The sequence below is a fragment of the Lodderomyces beijingensis genome (genome assembly GCF_963989305.1).
Source record: "Lodderomyces beijingensis strain CBS 14171 genome assembly, chromosome: 4".
NCBI lineage: Eukaryota > Fungi > Ascomycota > Pichiomycetes > Serinales > Debaryomycetaceae > Lodderomyces > Lodderomyces beijingensis.
In genome coordinates, this window is record NC_089973.1 from 338,177 (window position 1) to 353,156 (window position 14,980).

A 14,980-nucleotide genomic window follows, 5' to 3' on the forward strand; every position below is an offset into this window, starting at 1 on the left:
TCCCGCCCAAAAGAATGGTTAGAAAAATTTTTGTACTTATTTACTTGGTTAGTGTGGATTTTTCACTTTAGTCCTTTGGACCAATCATCTTCTCGGGTCTGACCCATTCGTCAAACTCTTCTTCGGTCAAGACGCCCAACTCCAAGGCGGACTCTTTCAAGGTCAAGCCTTTCTTGTGGGCATTCTTTGCGGTCTTGGAAGCAGCATCGTAGCCAATCTTGGGGTTCAATGCCGTCACCAACATCAAGGACTCGTGCAAGGTTTTCTCAATCTTGTCCTTGTTGGCCACGATTCCGTCAACACAGTGCTCTCTGAATGATGCGGCACCGTCGGCAATCAACCTGATCGAGGACAACAAGTTGGCAATCATCACGGGCTTAAACACGTTCAACTCAAATTGGCCCGAGGCGCCGGCAAATGTGATTGCAGCATTGTTACCGAAAACTTGGCAGGCAACCATGGTCAAGGCTTCGTTTTGAGTAGGGTTGACTTTACCGGGCATAATGGAAGAGCCCGGTTCATTTTCCGGCAAGGACAATTCTCCGTAGCCGCATCTTGGACCGGATCCCAAGTATCTAATGTCGTTGGCAATCTTGAACAAAGAAGCAGCAACGGTGTTGAGGGCACCAGAGGCCTCGACGATAGCATCGTGGGCTGCCAAAGCTTCAAACTTGTTGGGAGCAGTCTTGAAGGGGAAACCGGTAATTTTGGACACTTCGTCAGCGATTTTCACGTCCCAGCCTTTTCTAGTGTTGAGTCCAGTTCCCACGGCAGTACCTCCCTGGGCCAAGTACAACAAGTTGGGCAAGGTCTTTTCGACTCTTTCGATACCGTTGGTCAACTGTTGAGCGTAACCAGAAAACTCTTGTCCCAAAGTCAAGGGCGTGGCATCTTGCAAATGGGTTCTACCAATCTTAATAATGTCCAGGAACTCGTCGGCCTTGGCTTGTAAGGAGTCGCGCAATTTGGTCAATTGCGGAATCAACGATTGCTTGATTTCGGACACGGCGGCAATGTGCATCACGGTGGGGAAAGTGTCGTTGGACGATTGAGACATGTTACAGTGGTCGTTGGGGTGAACCGGTTTCTTGGATCCCAATTCTCCTCCCAAGATTTCAATTGCCCTGTTGGAAATCACCTCGTTGGCATTCATGTTGGACTGAGTACCAGATCCCGTTTGGAAGACAACCAAGGGGAAATGCTCGTCCAACTTGCCCTCGGAAACTTCAGTGGCTGCTTGCTGAATGGCCTGTGACAATTTTGGATCCAACTGACCCAACTCCTCGTTGACCTTGGCCGCGGATTTCTTCAAGATACCAAAAGCTCTGACAACCGGCGAGGGCATTCTAGCGGCTGCCCCACCAATCTTGAAGTTCATCTTTGATCTCGCGGTTTGAGCTCCATAGTACTTGTCGTTGGGAACATCAATGGGACCAAACGCATCCGTTTCAACTCTGGTGTCTTTGAAAGCGACACAACTAGAAGTAAAAGCCCTCAATTGGGTACAAGTGGCTAAGCGCGAGCTGCTGCTGGCTGTTCTCAACATGGTTATGATGATGTCTTTTGAATACAAGAGAAAAGGTGGTGGTTGCAAGATGAGTATGGAAATATTTGCCCAGTTTCCGAGCTCATATAAAAACTGCCCGGTGGTGGAAATTGAGTGAAAAAAAAAAAAGATCGGAGACGAAGGTTACACAAAATAAATTGCGCTACCACTACCGCGGGGTCGATTTCTTACCCCCCTCCTCCGAGGCGCCGGAACTTTCAGGAACGGAATCTGATTGGCTGAGCAAAATGAGTCAGAACAACGTCAAGCTTCGGCTCTCTTTTTTGGCCTTTTTTCAAACATGAAGTATGGGTAAAAGATCAAGACAGATTGAAGAGGTTTAGCAGGTTTTTCAGCAGCAAGTATCTTTCAAATTCTCTCATCGAGGGCCAGTCCCAGTCTTGGCTCAGGTTTGCCTTTTCGTGGTGAGTTATATGTCTTTCGGCAAAGTCAAACGGCAACGCGGCCAACAACTCCATTAGTGTTTTCCTCTCGGGTTCGAATCTGATGTCGAGCCACCACTTCATCACCTTGGAAAGTTCTGAGACGTATTCGTGGTTTGCTAGCAAAGTGATGTAGCTTCTCCACATCTTGTTGCTTGGAAAGATCCCCCAGGAGTCACGTGAGCTTTTCACGTTCTTTTGGAATTCGTGTATGGCAAATTGTGGCACGTGACCAAGCAGGTTGGTCAAGGTGTGTCTATCGTATTTGATAGCGAGCTCGAGTAGCACCTCCAAACAGGTGGCGTTGGGTAGATGCCCCGGCTCGAGCACCTCCTTTCTGTAAACGTCAAACACCAGCTGCGGGGCCACGCTGAGTAAGGCCCGAAGATAGGCACTGGTCAAGTGGATAGATTTCTCGGGACATTGTGCAAACAAATGAGCCATGTGCTCATGCGGCTCGGAGTTTCCATTCGAAGGTGCATGGCAATGACTCCCTGACGCAGACTGGTCACTCAAGAGTTGGAGATATTTCCCAACAAACAAATGCTTCTTTGGTGGCCCCAACGGCGTGGACAATCTCTGCTGCATTTCCTCGAAAAGCGCCATGCTCCTCACAGGACGGATCAATTCTGTTATAAAATCACCAGCAACTTTGGCATTGGACTCTGCGAACCGCTGAAACAAGATCCTGGCTCGCTCTTCGTTCATGGCGCCTAGGGCTCGTAGCTTTTGCACCATTGCAATCCACAATTTACAAGACTCTTGGTTCGTTTCCACGCCCTCTTTGAAGCAATTAACCGCGCTTTCTGCGTCGCGAGCCAACCAAATGCACGCAACATCAAAAGCAACTTGTTCTTTCTTGGACCTCGCGTGTCCAGGGTATCGCCTCTCAGCCACTTTGAATATCTGGCTCGCCTTGTCCTGGGAGACTCTGGACATAACAACAGCTATCCCGAGATACCCTTTAAGAGACAAGTCCTTGTGTCCATCTTTTTTTACAGGCACAAGAGACATGAGATATTTCTGCGCGTCTGCAAGAACCAACCAGCTCACATGCTGGTGTTTAAAGGACAAACTGGCAATGTCCCACATCAATTCACCCAAAAATAAAGCGCTCAATTTCAGATTCGATCCATGGGATTTGAACTTGAAAGCCTGGTCTATGTTTGTCACCAAGGGTAAAAGACACGAGGGCTCAAACATGACACTGTGGCGGACCAAACTCCGAATGCTCGCCTTGACGGCGGATATTTGATCCCATTTTTGTGCAGCAATGTACGCAGTATTTGCCATCCACAAGTCAAACTGGGCTATAAACTCCTCTCTGTAAAGTGGCGTTCTGTTCATAATATCGTGCACGACAAACGCAGGCAACTCTTGATCTGCTTCCTGCACCAAGGCAGCGGTCAAGGACGGCGAAGCCAAAATCTGGATCCAGCTGGTGATGCACTGCACTCCTTGAAACTGTCGTAGACTCTCTGTTACTTTGTGAAAGCAACGTATAGCCTCAACCAATATTGGAGAGCTGGGAACGCAGAATGACTCCGCTAGGAGCTTTGCGTCAGATATCGGCGAAGTCTCCGCGCCCATGGAGTCACTCCCTAGCCTTTCAATGACCCTTTCGAAAAAACCAACATGTATTTGGTGAACCTCTTTGCCATTCTTCAAACACTCAAGGACGCAAAACACATGAAATGTGACTGACTCCAACAACACGAGTAGCTTTTCCCTCGAACGCTTGACTAGCACCGAGTCATCGATGCGGTAACTCAATCCGCTGTTCAAGACTTTCAAGTAGAGAGGAGCATATTCGATCCTGGGCTGTATTCGGACGGTGTGTTGGCCATGCTGTGTCAATTTCTGATAAAGAACATTCACAGCCCTCTCGTTTTCTCGATGGCTCAACAATGAGTTCCAGCGCCGCTGGCTGCGAAACTGGACACATATCGATTTCCATTCATGATTTCGGCCTAGTCCTGTCCGTGGGCATAATGTCATATCCTTCCCATGTTTCAGCTCTGTTCTGTATCAAAGCCTTCAGCTCCTAAACTTTTCAATCCTCGAAATGAAATGAAAAAATTGGGTCTTTATATTTTTCATTTTCGTGATGCGTGGAAATCTGTTTAGGCGCGTCTGGATTGCTCCAGGAGACTGGAGAAGAACCAGAGCAACAAGAGCAAGAGCATTGAAGATACGCAAACACATAGAGCGTCCGTGACTCAATTGATTTATCAACCAGTGTGATGAAGCTAGTCCGCCCGTGAATTTTAAAAGAAAGCAGACAGAAACGAAAAGAAAAGGAAGAAAAAAGAGAGCAAGAGTGTCCGCCCACCAGCTTCCCCCGCAATCAATGATACAGAATGTCTGACCTTCCCAACACCCATCACAAGCTGATGCTCAAAGAGTCGAGGCGCCAGCAAGAAGACCTTCCAAACAGAAAGAAAAGGAGGACGCATCAGACCTCTGAAGGGCCCGTGAAAAATTCTGTGGGGAACTCTGCGGAGACTCGAGAAGAAGTCATTGACCTCATCAGTGACGAGGCTAGTGATTCTGACGATTTCGAAGATGTCAGTCTAAATGTGGTGGATCAGGAAGACTCGGAAAATTCGGATGACTTTGAAGCCTTTCATTTCGATCTTGATAGTCAGGCCCAGGCCCAGGGCCAGGACCACAACCGGGACCTTGATCAGGACGCGCTCCGCAAAGATGGCAATGACATCTTGACAATAGGCATACATGCAGAGGAAGCCCCGCTGAAAAAATCAAGAGTCAATTTCATCAGTCGAGAGGAACGGTCAAGGCGAGTCTTGATTCATAAAATGTACATTGTATTGATGGTTGCCCACCTTCTCATTCGAAATACTTGGTGCAATGATAAAAAGTTGGGGAACGAACTCAAAAGACAGTTTGTGACATCACAAATTGCTCAATTGATTGACGCAAACAATGAAAAAAAGACGCCAGCTGTTGGCTCGCGGCAGTTGTTGGACGGGTTGAAGAAGCTTATGCTAGCGTACAGTGCCAGATATAGGAGCACCTCGCAAGGACTTGTCTTGAAAAACTGGCACGAACTTGGTATAGTTCAAGACTCGGATGTGGTGACTCGCAAGAAATTCAGGACATTGGTTGAGCATTCCAGAGGCAGTCGGGATGTTGCCGTCCAGGGGTTTGTAACACTCTTGAGAGCCTTGGGATTTAACGCGAGGCTAGTGATGTCCTTGCAGCCACCCGATTACACGATTGTAACAAAACAGGGCAGCAGCGAAGGCATGAATAATGCAGGCAACGGTGGCAGCGGCGGCGGCAGCGGCGGCGGCGTCGATAAACAACGCAACGCGATTATTGAAGAGTCTCCGTTTCCTGTGTTTTGGACAGAGATATTTGACAAGTACAAAAATACCTGGATAAGCATCGACCCTATAGCTCTAAAAATAGTGCACGTTTGTCCGAAAAGGAGGAAATCAGCATTCGAGCCCCCCATGGCAGATGCACGGAACCAGCTACTATACGTTGTTGCAGTTGACAAATACGGAAGAAAACTCAGAGATGTGACTCGACGGTACAGTTTCAACTACAACGCACGAACGATCAGAAAAAGGATTGAGTTTAGGTCAGATGAAGACAAGGACTGGTACAATAGGCTTCTCCACGCATCGGCTTCTACTCATAATAAGGAAAAAAAAAACAAAGCACACATTTCCGACATTTACGAGTTGAAAGAATTCCACGAACGTGATTTGGCCGAGGGAATGCCGCAGAATATGCAAGCGTTCAAAAATCACCCCTTGTATGCTTTGGAGACCCAGTTGAAGCAAAATGAGGTGATTTACCCGAAAGACAAGTCCAGCACGTGCGGCACTTTTCGACCCAAGAACAGCAGTTCAGGCGTCTTGTTTGACGTCTATAAAAGATCGAGCGTAAAGACACTAAGATCTGCGCGGGCTTGGTACATGAGAGGCAGAGTCTTGAAAGTTGGTGCTGTGCCTCTCAAATCCAAGGCTGCACGCACAGAGGATGAAGAAGATATCAACCTTTATGCAGAGCATCAGACACGACTATACACGCCGCCCGCCGTCGAAAACGGTGTTATACCAAAGAATCTGTACGGCAACATTGACGTGTACACCGAGTCAATGATCCCAGACGCGTGCTGTTTGGTTGAACTGACGCATTCCGTGCCCATGCCGATGCTCATAAGAGTAGCAAGATTGTTGGATGTTGATTACGCCAAAGCCATTGTATCGTTTGATTTCACGCAAAAGGGGAAGGGGCCCCCAAAAGCGAGAGAAGGAGGAGTGGTGATATTAAAGGCACACGAGCAAGCTTTTCTTCTCAGTTTGGCTCATATGATTGAAGAAGAATCGGAGGAGAATCGGAAACGAGTTGAGTTGATTGCTCTTCAAAATTGGAAGTTTTTCCTTTTAAAGCTCCGTGTTCAGGACCGACTCAATAGGTCCCATGGACGATTGCATGAGGAGACAAAAGTGCACGAGGAGGCAATCCAACTGGATGATGAAAATCTAGAGAGTGACCTAGAAGGCGGGTTCGTGACAGGGGGAGATCAAGAACTGCATCTGGAGGGAAGTGACATTGCTGCGATTTATACTAGCTCTCGCAATCGGAAAAATGATGACAATAGTCTGGGGGACGAAAAGGAAGAGGAAGAAAAAGAAGAGGAGTCGGATTTCGACGGAGGATTCATTGTATCCGATAACGACGAATCCCCTTTACCAGCCACTACTCATGAGCCAAGCAAGGTGGTTGATGAAAGCTTACCCGCTTCTACTAGGAAAACAAGAGCCAAGGTGGTACACTATGCACAAGATTCATCAGACGAGGATTCTGAGAGCGAGAATGGAGCTTGCCCGAGACGTCCAGAGTCACCAGTTGATGTCCCATCACCATCATCATCATCGTCGTCATTATCCGAGGCGGATTTTGAAGATGATGCTGATGACCATTCACTGGATAACTTGGAATTTGAATACGAGACCGAGTGATGACGTTATTACGAGCGGGTTTTTTTGCCATATGCCCCTTCCAACTCTCGTCGCTCAATATAGGCCCAGTAGATAGTTTTCGTCGAATTTGGTTGTCTGTATAACGATCTCGTCTTCAAAAAATCACCACGTCGTGAGACTTGCGCGGTGCGATGTATGCGCGCTCTTCAAGCTAGGAGATGAAACAAACATTATGCGCAAACCACGTCTGAGACCAACCCTCTTTTAACCCCAAAGACTATGCCCCTGCAGTTTTAAGATACTAATGATAAATGGTATGTCACTATCAAAGCACTATATCCATCCTTCTTTCTCCTTTCATCCCATGTGACATGTTTCTAACTGAAGTGAATTTGAAAAATTATAGTCTGCTTTTAGGCCCCTCAACGTAATCGAAGACCAGTCGACCAAACGGGACTTGGAAGAAGAACACACGCGAGAGTTGCAAGTGGAACAAGCGTTTGAGATTTTCCATAGAGCATTGAGATTGCAAAAAGAGCAGAACCATGAGCAGGCGTACAAGTCGTACGAGGAGCTCTTTGCCATTGACATTATAGCCAATCACTATTTCGAGGAGGTTGATTGTATCAAAGGTCTCCAGAATGGCTCCGCCAACTCCATCACAGACCAATTGTCGCTGCTATCCCAAAGCGTGAAAACATTGAGGTATCTCGTGTTTCGAAATAGAGGAGTCTTGTACTGGACAATGTTGAAGAGTGAGGACGTTCCGAAAGCACCAGCGGAGGCCGAGATCGCCTGGGAACAAAAATCCAAGAGCCTTTTCTACACCATGGTCGATGACTTTTGCATAGCACTTTTGTATGGAGAGGCCGACGAAAAGCTTTTGGACATCTTGTATCAAGTTTTCACTTTTGTTGGCAGCTTGAAGCTAGCAAGAGGCGTGTTGGAATACACGGCAAGCAGTAGGAGTGAAAGCGACGACTTGTCGGGCCTATTACCATTGGATTCAGTGGACAAGGTCAGGCTAAAAAAGTTGAGGGCAGCGCTCAGTTATTCGAAAACAAAAAGAGAAAACACTAACGGAGCCGCAATAAAACCATTGCAAGCATATCCGGCACTCAAGAGAATCAAGAATGAATTTGAAATTCTAGCCCTTCAACGCGGATTCAAAAACACCTTGAACATAAAAATCACCAGCGCCGGGAAATCACTCGTTTGGTTGGATGTCTTGGAGACCTTGGATGCAGTAGTGGAAGAACTGCAGGATGAAACGAAAATTGAAGATGTGCTGAAGCTCAAGCTTCGACATTTTGATCCGTACCAACTAAGTGAACTGCCGGTTGATAGAACCACGATTGACGTTGAAGCTCTTGTCGATGCCTCGTTTTCAAAGTCACCACAGATAGTAGACACAACTGAGGAGCTGGACTTGCTCGAGAAACAAACTAACATAGATCCAAACGCAAAGAAAAATGAAGAAGAATCAGAAAAACTAGAGGATCCGAAAAAATCAAAAGAATCGAAAGAATCAGAGGAACAAAAAAAACCAGAGGAACAAAAAGAATCAGAGGAGCCAAAAGAACTAAGAGAGCTTCAAAATATCGAGGTAGAGCAGAGTGGACCCCAGCAATTCACAGAGATTAACGAACAAAAGAGGCAGCAGCAGCAGCAGCAATTGCACCGGGCATCAAAGCGTCTTGCAAGAGTTGAGGCTGAGTCTGTGAGTTCAGCAATAGTTGTAGAGAAACACCATTTTGCTGGCTTGGATTACTTCATAAAAAAACTCAGCGGGCTTCTTGGTGGTGAATTCAGAATAGGAGACATTTCTTCAATGTATTTCCAACAAGTTGAAGATTCAAAAAGCTCTTATGCCATCGATTTTTTGCAAATGGCGCGCGGCTGGAAAAAGTCGTATACAACGGCCCTTCAAAGCTTCACTAGTGTGAATACAAAATCTTCAAACGACAATGTAAAGTTGCTAGAGCTCTTGAACAAGTTTAGCAACAAGATGGAAACAGACTCCCAGACCTCGGTGTTGCCCCAGTTGAACGATGTGGAGGAGAATGAACTCATACTTTCTGTGATTACAGGAAACTATGATTATATGGGGTTGAAATCGAGGATATTGAAACATCTCTTTGGATCAAAGAGCCAGTTACACTTATGTTCCAAATGGACAACGGAAATGTACTCCAAGGCCGCTGCCTGGATCCACCAAATTGATCACTTTCTATTGCAGTCACTTCAGGGCACAATCGACGACATGGCATTCGCCGTGAGCGTTTGCGAAGTCTTGGTAGACGACTCCATCAACATGCGCTCCCAAATCAAGGATCTTTTATCGTTGAAAAAAATCAACAAAGCAGCTGTAAATGCAATGTGCCAAGATTTGCTAAGATTGAATGACAAGATTCAACGGTGGTTAAACTTTGTCACAGAAGGCCTTGCTTCAACAACAGCAAGAGAAAAAGATGACGACTCAGAATCCTGGTTCCATCTTTACACTAGATTTAGCTGGTGCAAGATTGTTCTTTTAAAGTCTCAAACCACTTCCTGGAACGAGGATCGAATCGTCAAGGCGTCCTTGCAAGAGCTACTTCAACGCGTGAAAGCTAACTCTTATTCATTGGAGATAAGCTACCCCAACTATAGCAATTTCCCCGTGTTGTCCACGGAGAATATCAAAACCCAATTGATGGTTGTGTCCGTTCTTGCAATCTTTTCGCAGATTATATTCGCGTCACCCTCGGATGACAACACGAATGCGATAAAACTCTTGGAGGACATCCTCATGGATCTGGATCGAGAAAAAGACGAGGCAATTTTATCGATTAAAAGCTTTTTGCAGTCCAATTCGGTGGACCTCAGCTTGAGCTTATGGAACATCTTGTTGCAGTTTTACAAGCTGGCGGGCCTATACGACGAATTCGTGGATGCTTTTGTAGCGAGTTTGCGTGTTTTCAACAGCTACATGAAGAGTGAAAAGTACCAACTTGCAGATACATCTAATAGGCTAGACTCGATGTGCAGGATTGTCGGATTTTATAACCACGGCTTGAGATTGGTCGTCGAGATCCTCGAGCAAAACGACTGGCGTTTGCAAAAAAAATCAATACCCTTTGATGTAATTGAGCCTTTGTTTGAGATTTGCTTGTTGTTTGAAATCCATGAAGAAGCTTCGAGCATCTCCTCGCTCAATACTTCAATCCGTGAAACATCAGCGCAAGCTTATGATTTGCTCAAGGAGATGTTCCTCAAGGCTACCGTTTTAATTCTCGCAAATATCAGAGAATCCCGAGAGCCTCAAATCTTGCACGAGGCTGTAAAATTGTTCCACGCGCAACTTGGAGCTAGTGGAATCTGCGACTCAGCCGGTGGCATATTTCTCAAGGCATCTCAGGAGTATCTCAATAACATAGAGAATGCGGAAAAAGATATTAGCCAGTTGATCAAATGCAGGTACCACTATACCATTGCATTGGACGACTTTACTCCATTCGAGCATGATACGCAAGAGAAGGAAACTTTGCTGGTTGCCGGCTGCGAGGATTTGGCCAGGTTTGTGTTGCCTCTATGCTTTGCCACCAACACCGTCAAGAACGCGCCCAAACAGGACATGAAGATTCTCATTGAAGAAATGTACGAAGTGATTGGAGACCCCGATTTTGAGAAAGATCACATCCTCAATCGAAACAAGGCGTGCATGGAGCATTTTTTGGACACTACTCGTCTCACCCCAAGGTTTATACGTAATGCCTTTTACGGTCTAGTCCAAATTGACCTTGACGAAACAGAGTCCAAAATAGCCGCGAGTGGACTCTATTACTTGCAGGGACTTTTGATCTTTTCGTCGTACAAATTGCGCAAAAAGAACATGCAAGGCCGAGCCGTTGAAATTGAAAACGCCATCTCGTTGTTCACGTATGACTTGATTTATGGAAGCAACAGGTTGGAGAGCTGGCTTCTTATGGCGCAAGCGTACGGCTATTTGGTGGAGGATGACTTGATTTGGACGTCAGACAAGTTGACAGTTTTTGACAGGAAAATAGGCACGGCAAACTTGCAGCGCAAGTCCTTGATATGCTACCTCATGGCGATCAACTGCATCCAGGAAGATGCCAATCAACAGAAATTGAAGCCGATAGTTGCCATGCTCATGTCCTCATTCGCGAAAGCGCTATTTGGAGCAATCATGCCACCGATGGACATGCTTGCCTTTAGAGTCCAGTGCCAGCCCAGGTTCATCAACGGTCCATCGGGGGCCTCATTCTCAAACGCAGCCGAAAGCCCCGCGTCGTCAAAACTGTTTTGCCTCAGGATTGCCAAGCAGTCCTTCCATCTAGCCCTCAAATCCGGGGAAAAACTGTGGACCGACTACTACTATCTTTCGAAAGTGCAGCGGAAATCGGGCGACTCGCCAAAGTTGGTGCTCGAGACGATGAACAAATCGTGCAAGGTTGCCGCGCTGCTCAAGGTGCCCGAGACAATCATCGAGCCCCACTACTGCATGATATCTTTGTGCTTGAAGTATGTCAAGAGCAGGCAGCTCAGTACTGCTGCAGCGTACAAGTATTTGAGAAAGAATCCCATACTTCATCTTGATAACTTTGCCGCATCTTTCAAAGATGATGGTGATATTGATCATGACGATTTTATTGGCATAATTGTTACTGCGCTCCACCAGGTGGACGCTGCAGATCGAAAGAATTGGCAGCATAAAGCAAAGTTTAAACTTTCGCGTGTTTTGTTTGAAGAGAAAGGTGACATTGACGGGGCTATGAAGATTATGTCCGATTTTATATCCCTAAAGTCCACTAATAAGCAGCTCGTGCTGATTTGGAAACCTGAATTCGAAAGGCCAGGAAAACACTTTATCTACACTTATCAATACATCAGGTTCTACATTGAATTGTTGGACCGCAAGAGAGATGTCAACAGCTTGATCATGATGATGCCGAAACTAAGGAGATCGAGCTCGATAATGGTTAATTTATACAATGCATGGGAATTGTTGTGCTCGTTGACGAGCAAGCTCATAAGAAGTGCATTTGGCCTTGGAGACTCTTTTGCATTCACTGACGGATACATCAACGGCTTGCCCTTTCTGACATTTTCCTCAAATACGAGATCAATGTTGGAAACACTTCAAAAATCAGGCGTACCCAAGGAGTTGGAGTTCCATTTGTGTCTTTTGTTTGCCTTGAACGATATGAGGAAACTCAACAACGGATACGGCCCCACTTCTTTAATCGATGACACGGTGATAAGCATGTTTTTCAAGATTTATGAGCACTTTAACAAAGGCAATCATTTCCAGGCGACGCTCGCTTCGCCAAATCCAAAGCGGAAAATAGCCAGGAAAGACATATTTCCATTTACGACGGAAATAGTGAAACATTCTCGAAGAGATGTGGAGGAGATGATTAAAAACGATCCTGAAATCTACAATCATATTTTGGAGCAGCTCTTGTTGGAACAAAACTCTACTACGGAGCAAAACGGGGGAGATTCGGAAAAATTCCCGGAACTGTTGGAAGATGAAAATGATGAAACATGTTTGGCCAGTGTTGCCCATGAGCTGCCCCTGACTCCACCCAACGAGTCTGTGGCAGCGGACCGTGAGGTTGTTGCACAAACACCACCAACAAACATCGTGGACAATGATGACAAAGATGAAAATGACAAAGATGAAGATCACAAAGACAAAGACAAAGACAAAGACAAAGACAAAGAGGAAGTCCAAACACTAGACAAGAAGTCGAATGAGCTCAAGCTGGCCGAGAACACGGGATCTAACGATCTGGAGTCCTTGAAGGTGTCGGAACTCATCGACGCAGAGAATCAGAACGAGAATCAGAACGAGAATACAGGGGAAGCCATTGCCAAAGAGGGGCAATTAAACGGTGATGAGTTGCCACTAAACAAAGTGGAAGGCAACGAACCAAGTGGACGCGAGTCCGACTCGACAAAGGAGAACAGCAGGAAAAGAAGCTCAGAGACAATTGCTGAACGACCTGCTTGTCGAACCTCGGCATTTAATCTGACCGGTGACCACATAACTATCATCATTAGCGATTCCGACGAAGAGCAGGACCTGGACCCTATCACCATCAAAAAACGCAAAAAAAGTAGCTGATGATTAGTACCATCAGGGGTTTTTTTTTTATTTTTATAGAATGTCTGCTGTGGTGGTGATCAAATTTCGAAGCGACAAATCGTAAACAATCTTATTTAGTTTTTGCGAGCTGTATTTCAAACCGTCGTACCTCTTTCTGAGCGCATCATTTTTCAAGTCCAAGAGCAGGAAGCCGTTTTGCAACTTGGACACAATGTTCAGATTGATGAGTCCCAACGTGTAATTTGGCGATGCTGAGTTTTCCGAGCCAATGGACTGGTTAATCACGGTGGCTGTAGTGTAGTCAACTAGTACATCTGTCAACTTCAAAAGAGCAAGCAAATACGACTGATAGTTGATGTCGTTCACGCCCAAGGCGGAGAATATCTCCTTGGGAGTCGCCACAATGCCGCAATTGTCGCCACTCGTCACCACATGGATCGTGATTGGCGCAGTAGTGTACGCCATGGCAAGCACCCAGAAATAGCGGTTGGAGAGAACAACAAATATCGAATCCTGAACAAACTTGTTGGACAAACTCTCCCTTTGGCTCGACTTGCATTCCAACCCGGACAACTCCGTGTTGAACTTGGCGAGGTTCGTCTTTAGCTCCTCCTCAAAATTGAACGTCTCTTTGAATACATCGTTGAGCTCGGTTGGAATTGTAGACGTCCATGAATTGATTTTCGAATGGTACGGGATGAGCGACAAGTCGAATCTATGCTCGAGATCTTGCAATGACGCCCTATCGCTGACACTGGAAGGCAAATGTTAGTTGAAATGTTTCAGATCCAAAATGGAATTTTCTCCATCGTCGTCGTCCACAATTCCTTTCTTTTGATACACTTACTCCTTGGCAATTTCGTCGCTGATGTCTGCAAAGAATTGATCAAGTTCAATCATAGGCAGGGGTACTGGGACCTTAGCGGGTGATGGAAGCTTAGCCGACGGGTATTCGGTGGGGGGATGCCGATTTTCATTTTTTTTTCCATGCGATAAGCTTCCCACGGAAAGAAAAAGACAGAAAGTAATTGGCATTCAAATGATCTTCAGTTTTCCTTCTTGTTTCCCCAGTATACATAACCTTTAAACTAATGCCAGGCGTCTCAAAGATCTTGTGCCTCCCGGGGTATTTGCAAAGCGGGGCTACACTTGCGAGAAAAGCGTCGGGGTTGAGGAAAACCTTGACGAAGCAGCTCAACATGGAGCTCGATTTTTTGAGTCCCTGCCATCCTATACCCTCGAGACACGAGCTTGAGTTCCAGCTTGGGCCGACGGACGAGGAGGCAGATAAGGTATGGGACAGACTAGTCGCGGGCGGGAACAACTGCAGATGGTATGACCATCTCGCCCCTGGCCAGGATACCGGCCTCGAGGAATCAATCGAGTTTGTAGTTGACCACATTCGTAACAATGGGCCCTACGATGGTATCATTGGGTTTTCTCAAGGCGCCGCTATGGCGATCATGATTACAAACTCGTTGAGGCGATTGTTGCCCCAGCACCCGGACTTTAAGATCAGCATGTTTGTATCGGGCTTTTGCCTTGTGGTACCCCGCGATGGAAACTTCTCCCGAGAGAATGTGGAGCGGCTCCACGAGTTGACGGATGTGGCCGAGTATGCGGCCCAGGTTGAACTAGCTCCAAATGCCAAACAATACTATGAAGTTGCAGACAGGGACCACTTTGACACCGAAGTCGTTCTCGTCTACGGAGACAATGACAGCGTCGTGCCGCCAATCCGGTCCAAACATGTCTCGATGTTGTATCCAGAGGAAAAAGTCCATGTATTCTCCCACGAAGGAGCCCATCTCGTGCCGAACCAGAAGGCATTTGTCAAGCCAGTCGCGGAGTTGTTTAGCAGAAGGCTTACGGGCAAGTTATAGACGTTTAGAAACTACATTTACATACTATT

General features: G+C 46.3%; 6 protein-coding genes across 6 annotated transcripts; 3 read left to right on the plus strand and 3 right to left on the minus strand. All coding sequences in view use genetic code 12, as the record gives it.

Moving 5' to 3' along the window:
- Positions 1 to 67: 67 nt before the first annotated feature.
- On the minus strand, positions 68 to 1,546 carry LODBEIA_P32240 (uncharacterized protein; the record flags this gene model as incomplete). The annotated part of the gene is made up of 1 exon (XM_066973311.1): positions 68 to 1,546. The coding sequence occupies one exon, from the start codon at positions 1,544 to 1,546 to the stop codon at positions 68 to 70; it is 1,479 nt and encodes a 492-aa protein (XP_066830162.1).
- A 320-nt stretch (positions 1,547 to 1,866) lies between these two features.
- LODBEIA_P32250 (uncharacterized protein) lies at positions 1,867 to 3,987 on the minus strand (the record flags this gene model as incomplete). The annotated part of the gene is made up of 1 exon (XM_066973312.1): positions 1,867 to 3,987. The coding sequence occupies one exon, from the start codon at positions 3,985 to 3,987 to the stop codon at positions 1,867 to 1,869; it is 2,121 nt and encodes a 706-aa protein (XP_066830163.1).
- Positions 3,988 to 4,382: 395 nt separating this feature from the next.
- On the plus strand, positions 4,383 to 6,989 carry LODBEIA_P32260 (uncharacterized protein; the record flags this gene model as incomplete). The annotated part of the gene is made up of 1 exon (XM_066973313.1): positions 4,383 to 6,989. One exon carries the CDS (start codon positions 4,383 to 4,385, stop codon positions 6,987 to 6,989), a length of 2,607 nt encoding a protein of 868 aa, XP_066830164.1.
- A 272-nt stretch (positions 6,990 to 7,261) lies between these two features.
- Positions 7,262 to 13,086, plus strand: LODBEIA_P32270 (uncharacterized protein; the record flags this gene model as incomplete). The annotated part of the gene is made up of 2 exons (XM_066973314.1): positions 7,262 to 7,264; positions 7,357 to 13,086. 2 exons carry the CDS (start codon positions 7,262 to 7,264, stop codon positions 13,084 to 13,086), a joined length of 5,733 nt encoding a protein of 1,910 aa, XP_066830165.1.
- Positions 13,087 to 13,119: 33 nt separating this feature from the next.
- Positions 13,120 to 13,968, minus strand: LODBEIA_P32280 (uncharacterized protein; the record flags this gene model as incomplete). Its single annotated transcript, XM_066973315.1, has 2 exons — positions 13,120 to 13,822; positions 13,916 to 13,968. The coding sequence occupies 2 exons, from the start codon at positions 13,966 to 13,968 to the stop codon at positions 13,120 to 13,122; spliced, it is 756 nt and encodes a 251-aa protein (XP_066830166.1).
- A 191-nt stretch (positions 13,969 to 14,159) lies between these two features.
- Positions 14,160 to 14,951, plus strand: LODBEIA_P32290 (uncharacterized protein; the record flags this gene model as incomplete). Its single annotated transcript, XM_066973316.1, has 1 exon — positions 14,160 to 14,951. The coding sequence occupies one exon, from the start codon at positions 14,160 to 14,162 to the stop codon at positions 14,949 to 14,951; it is 792 nt and encodes a 263-aa protein (XP_066830167.1).
- Positions 14,952 to 14,980: the final 29 nt, after the last annotated feature.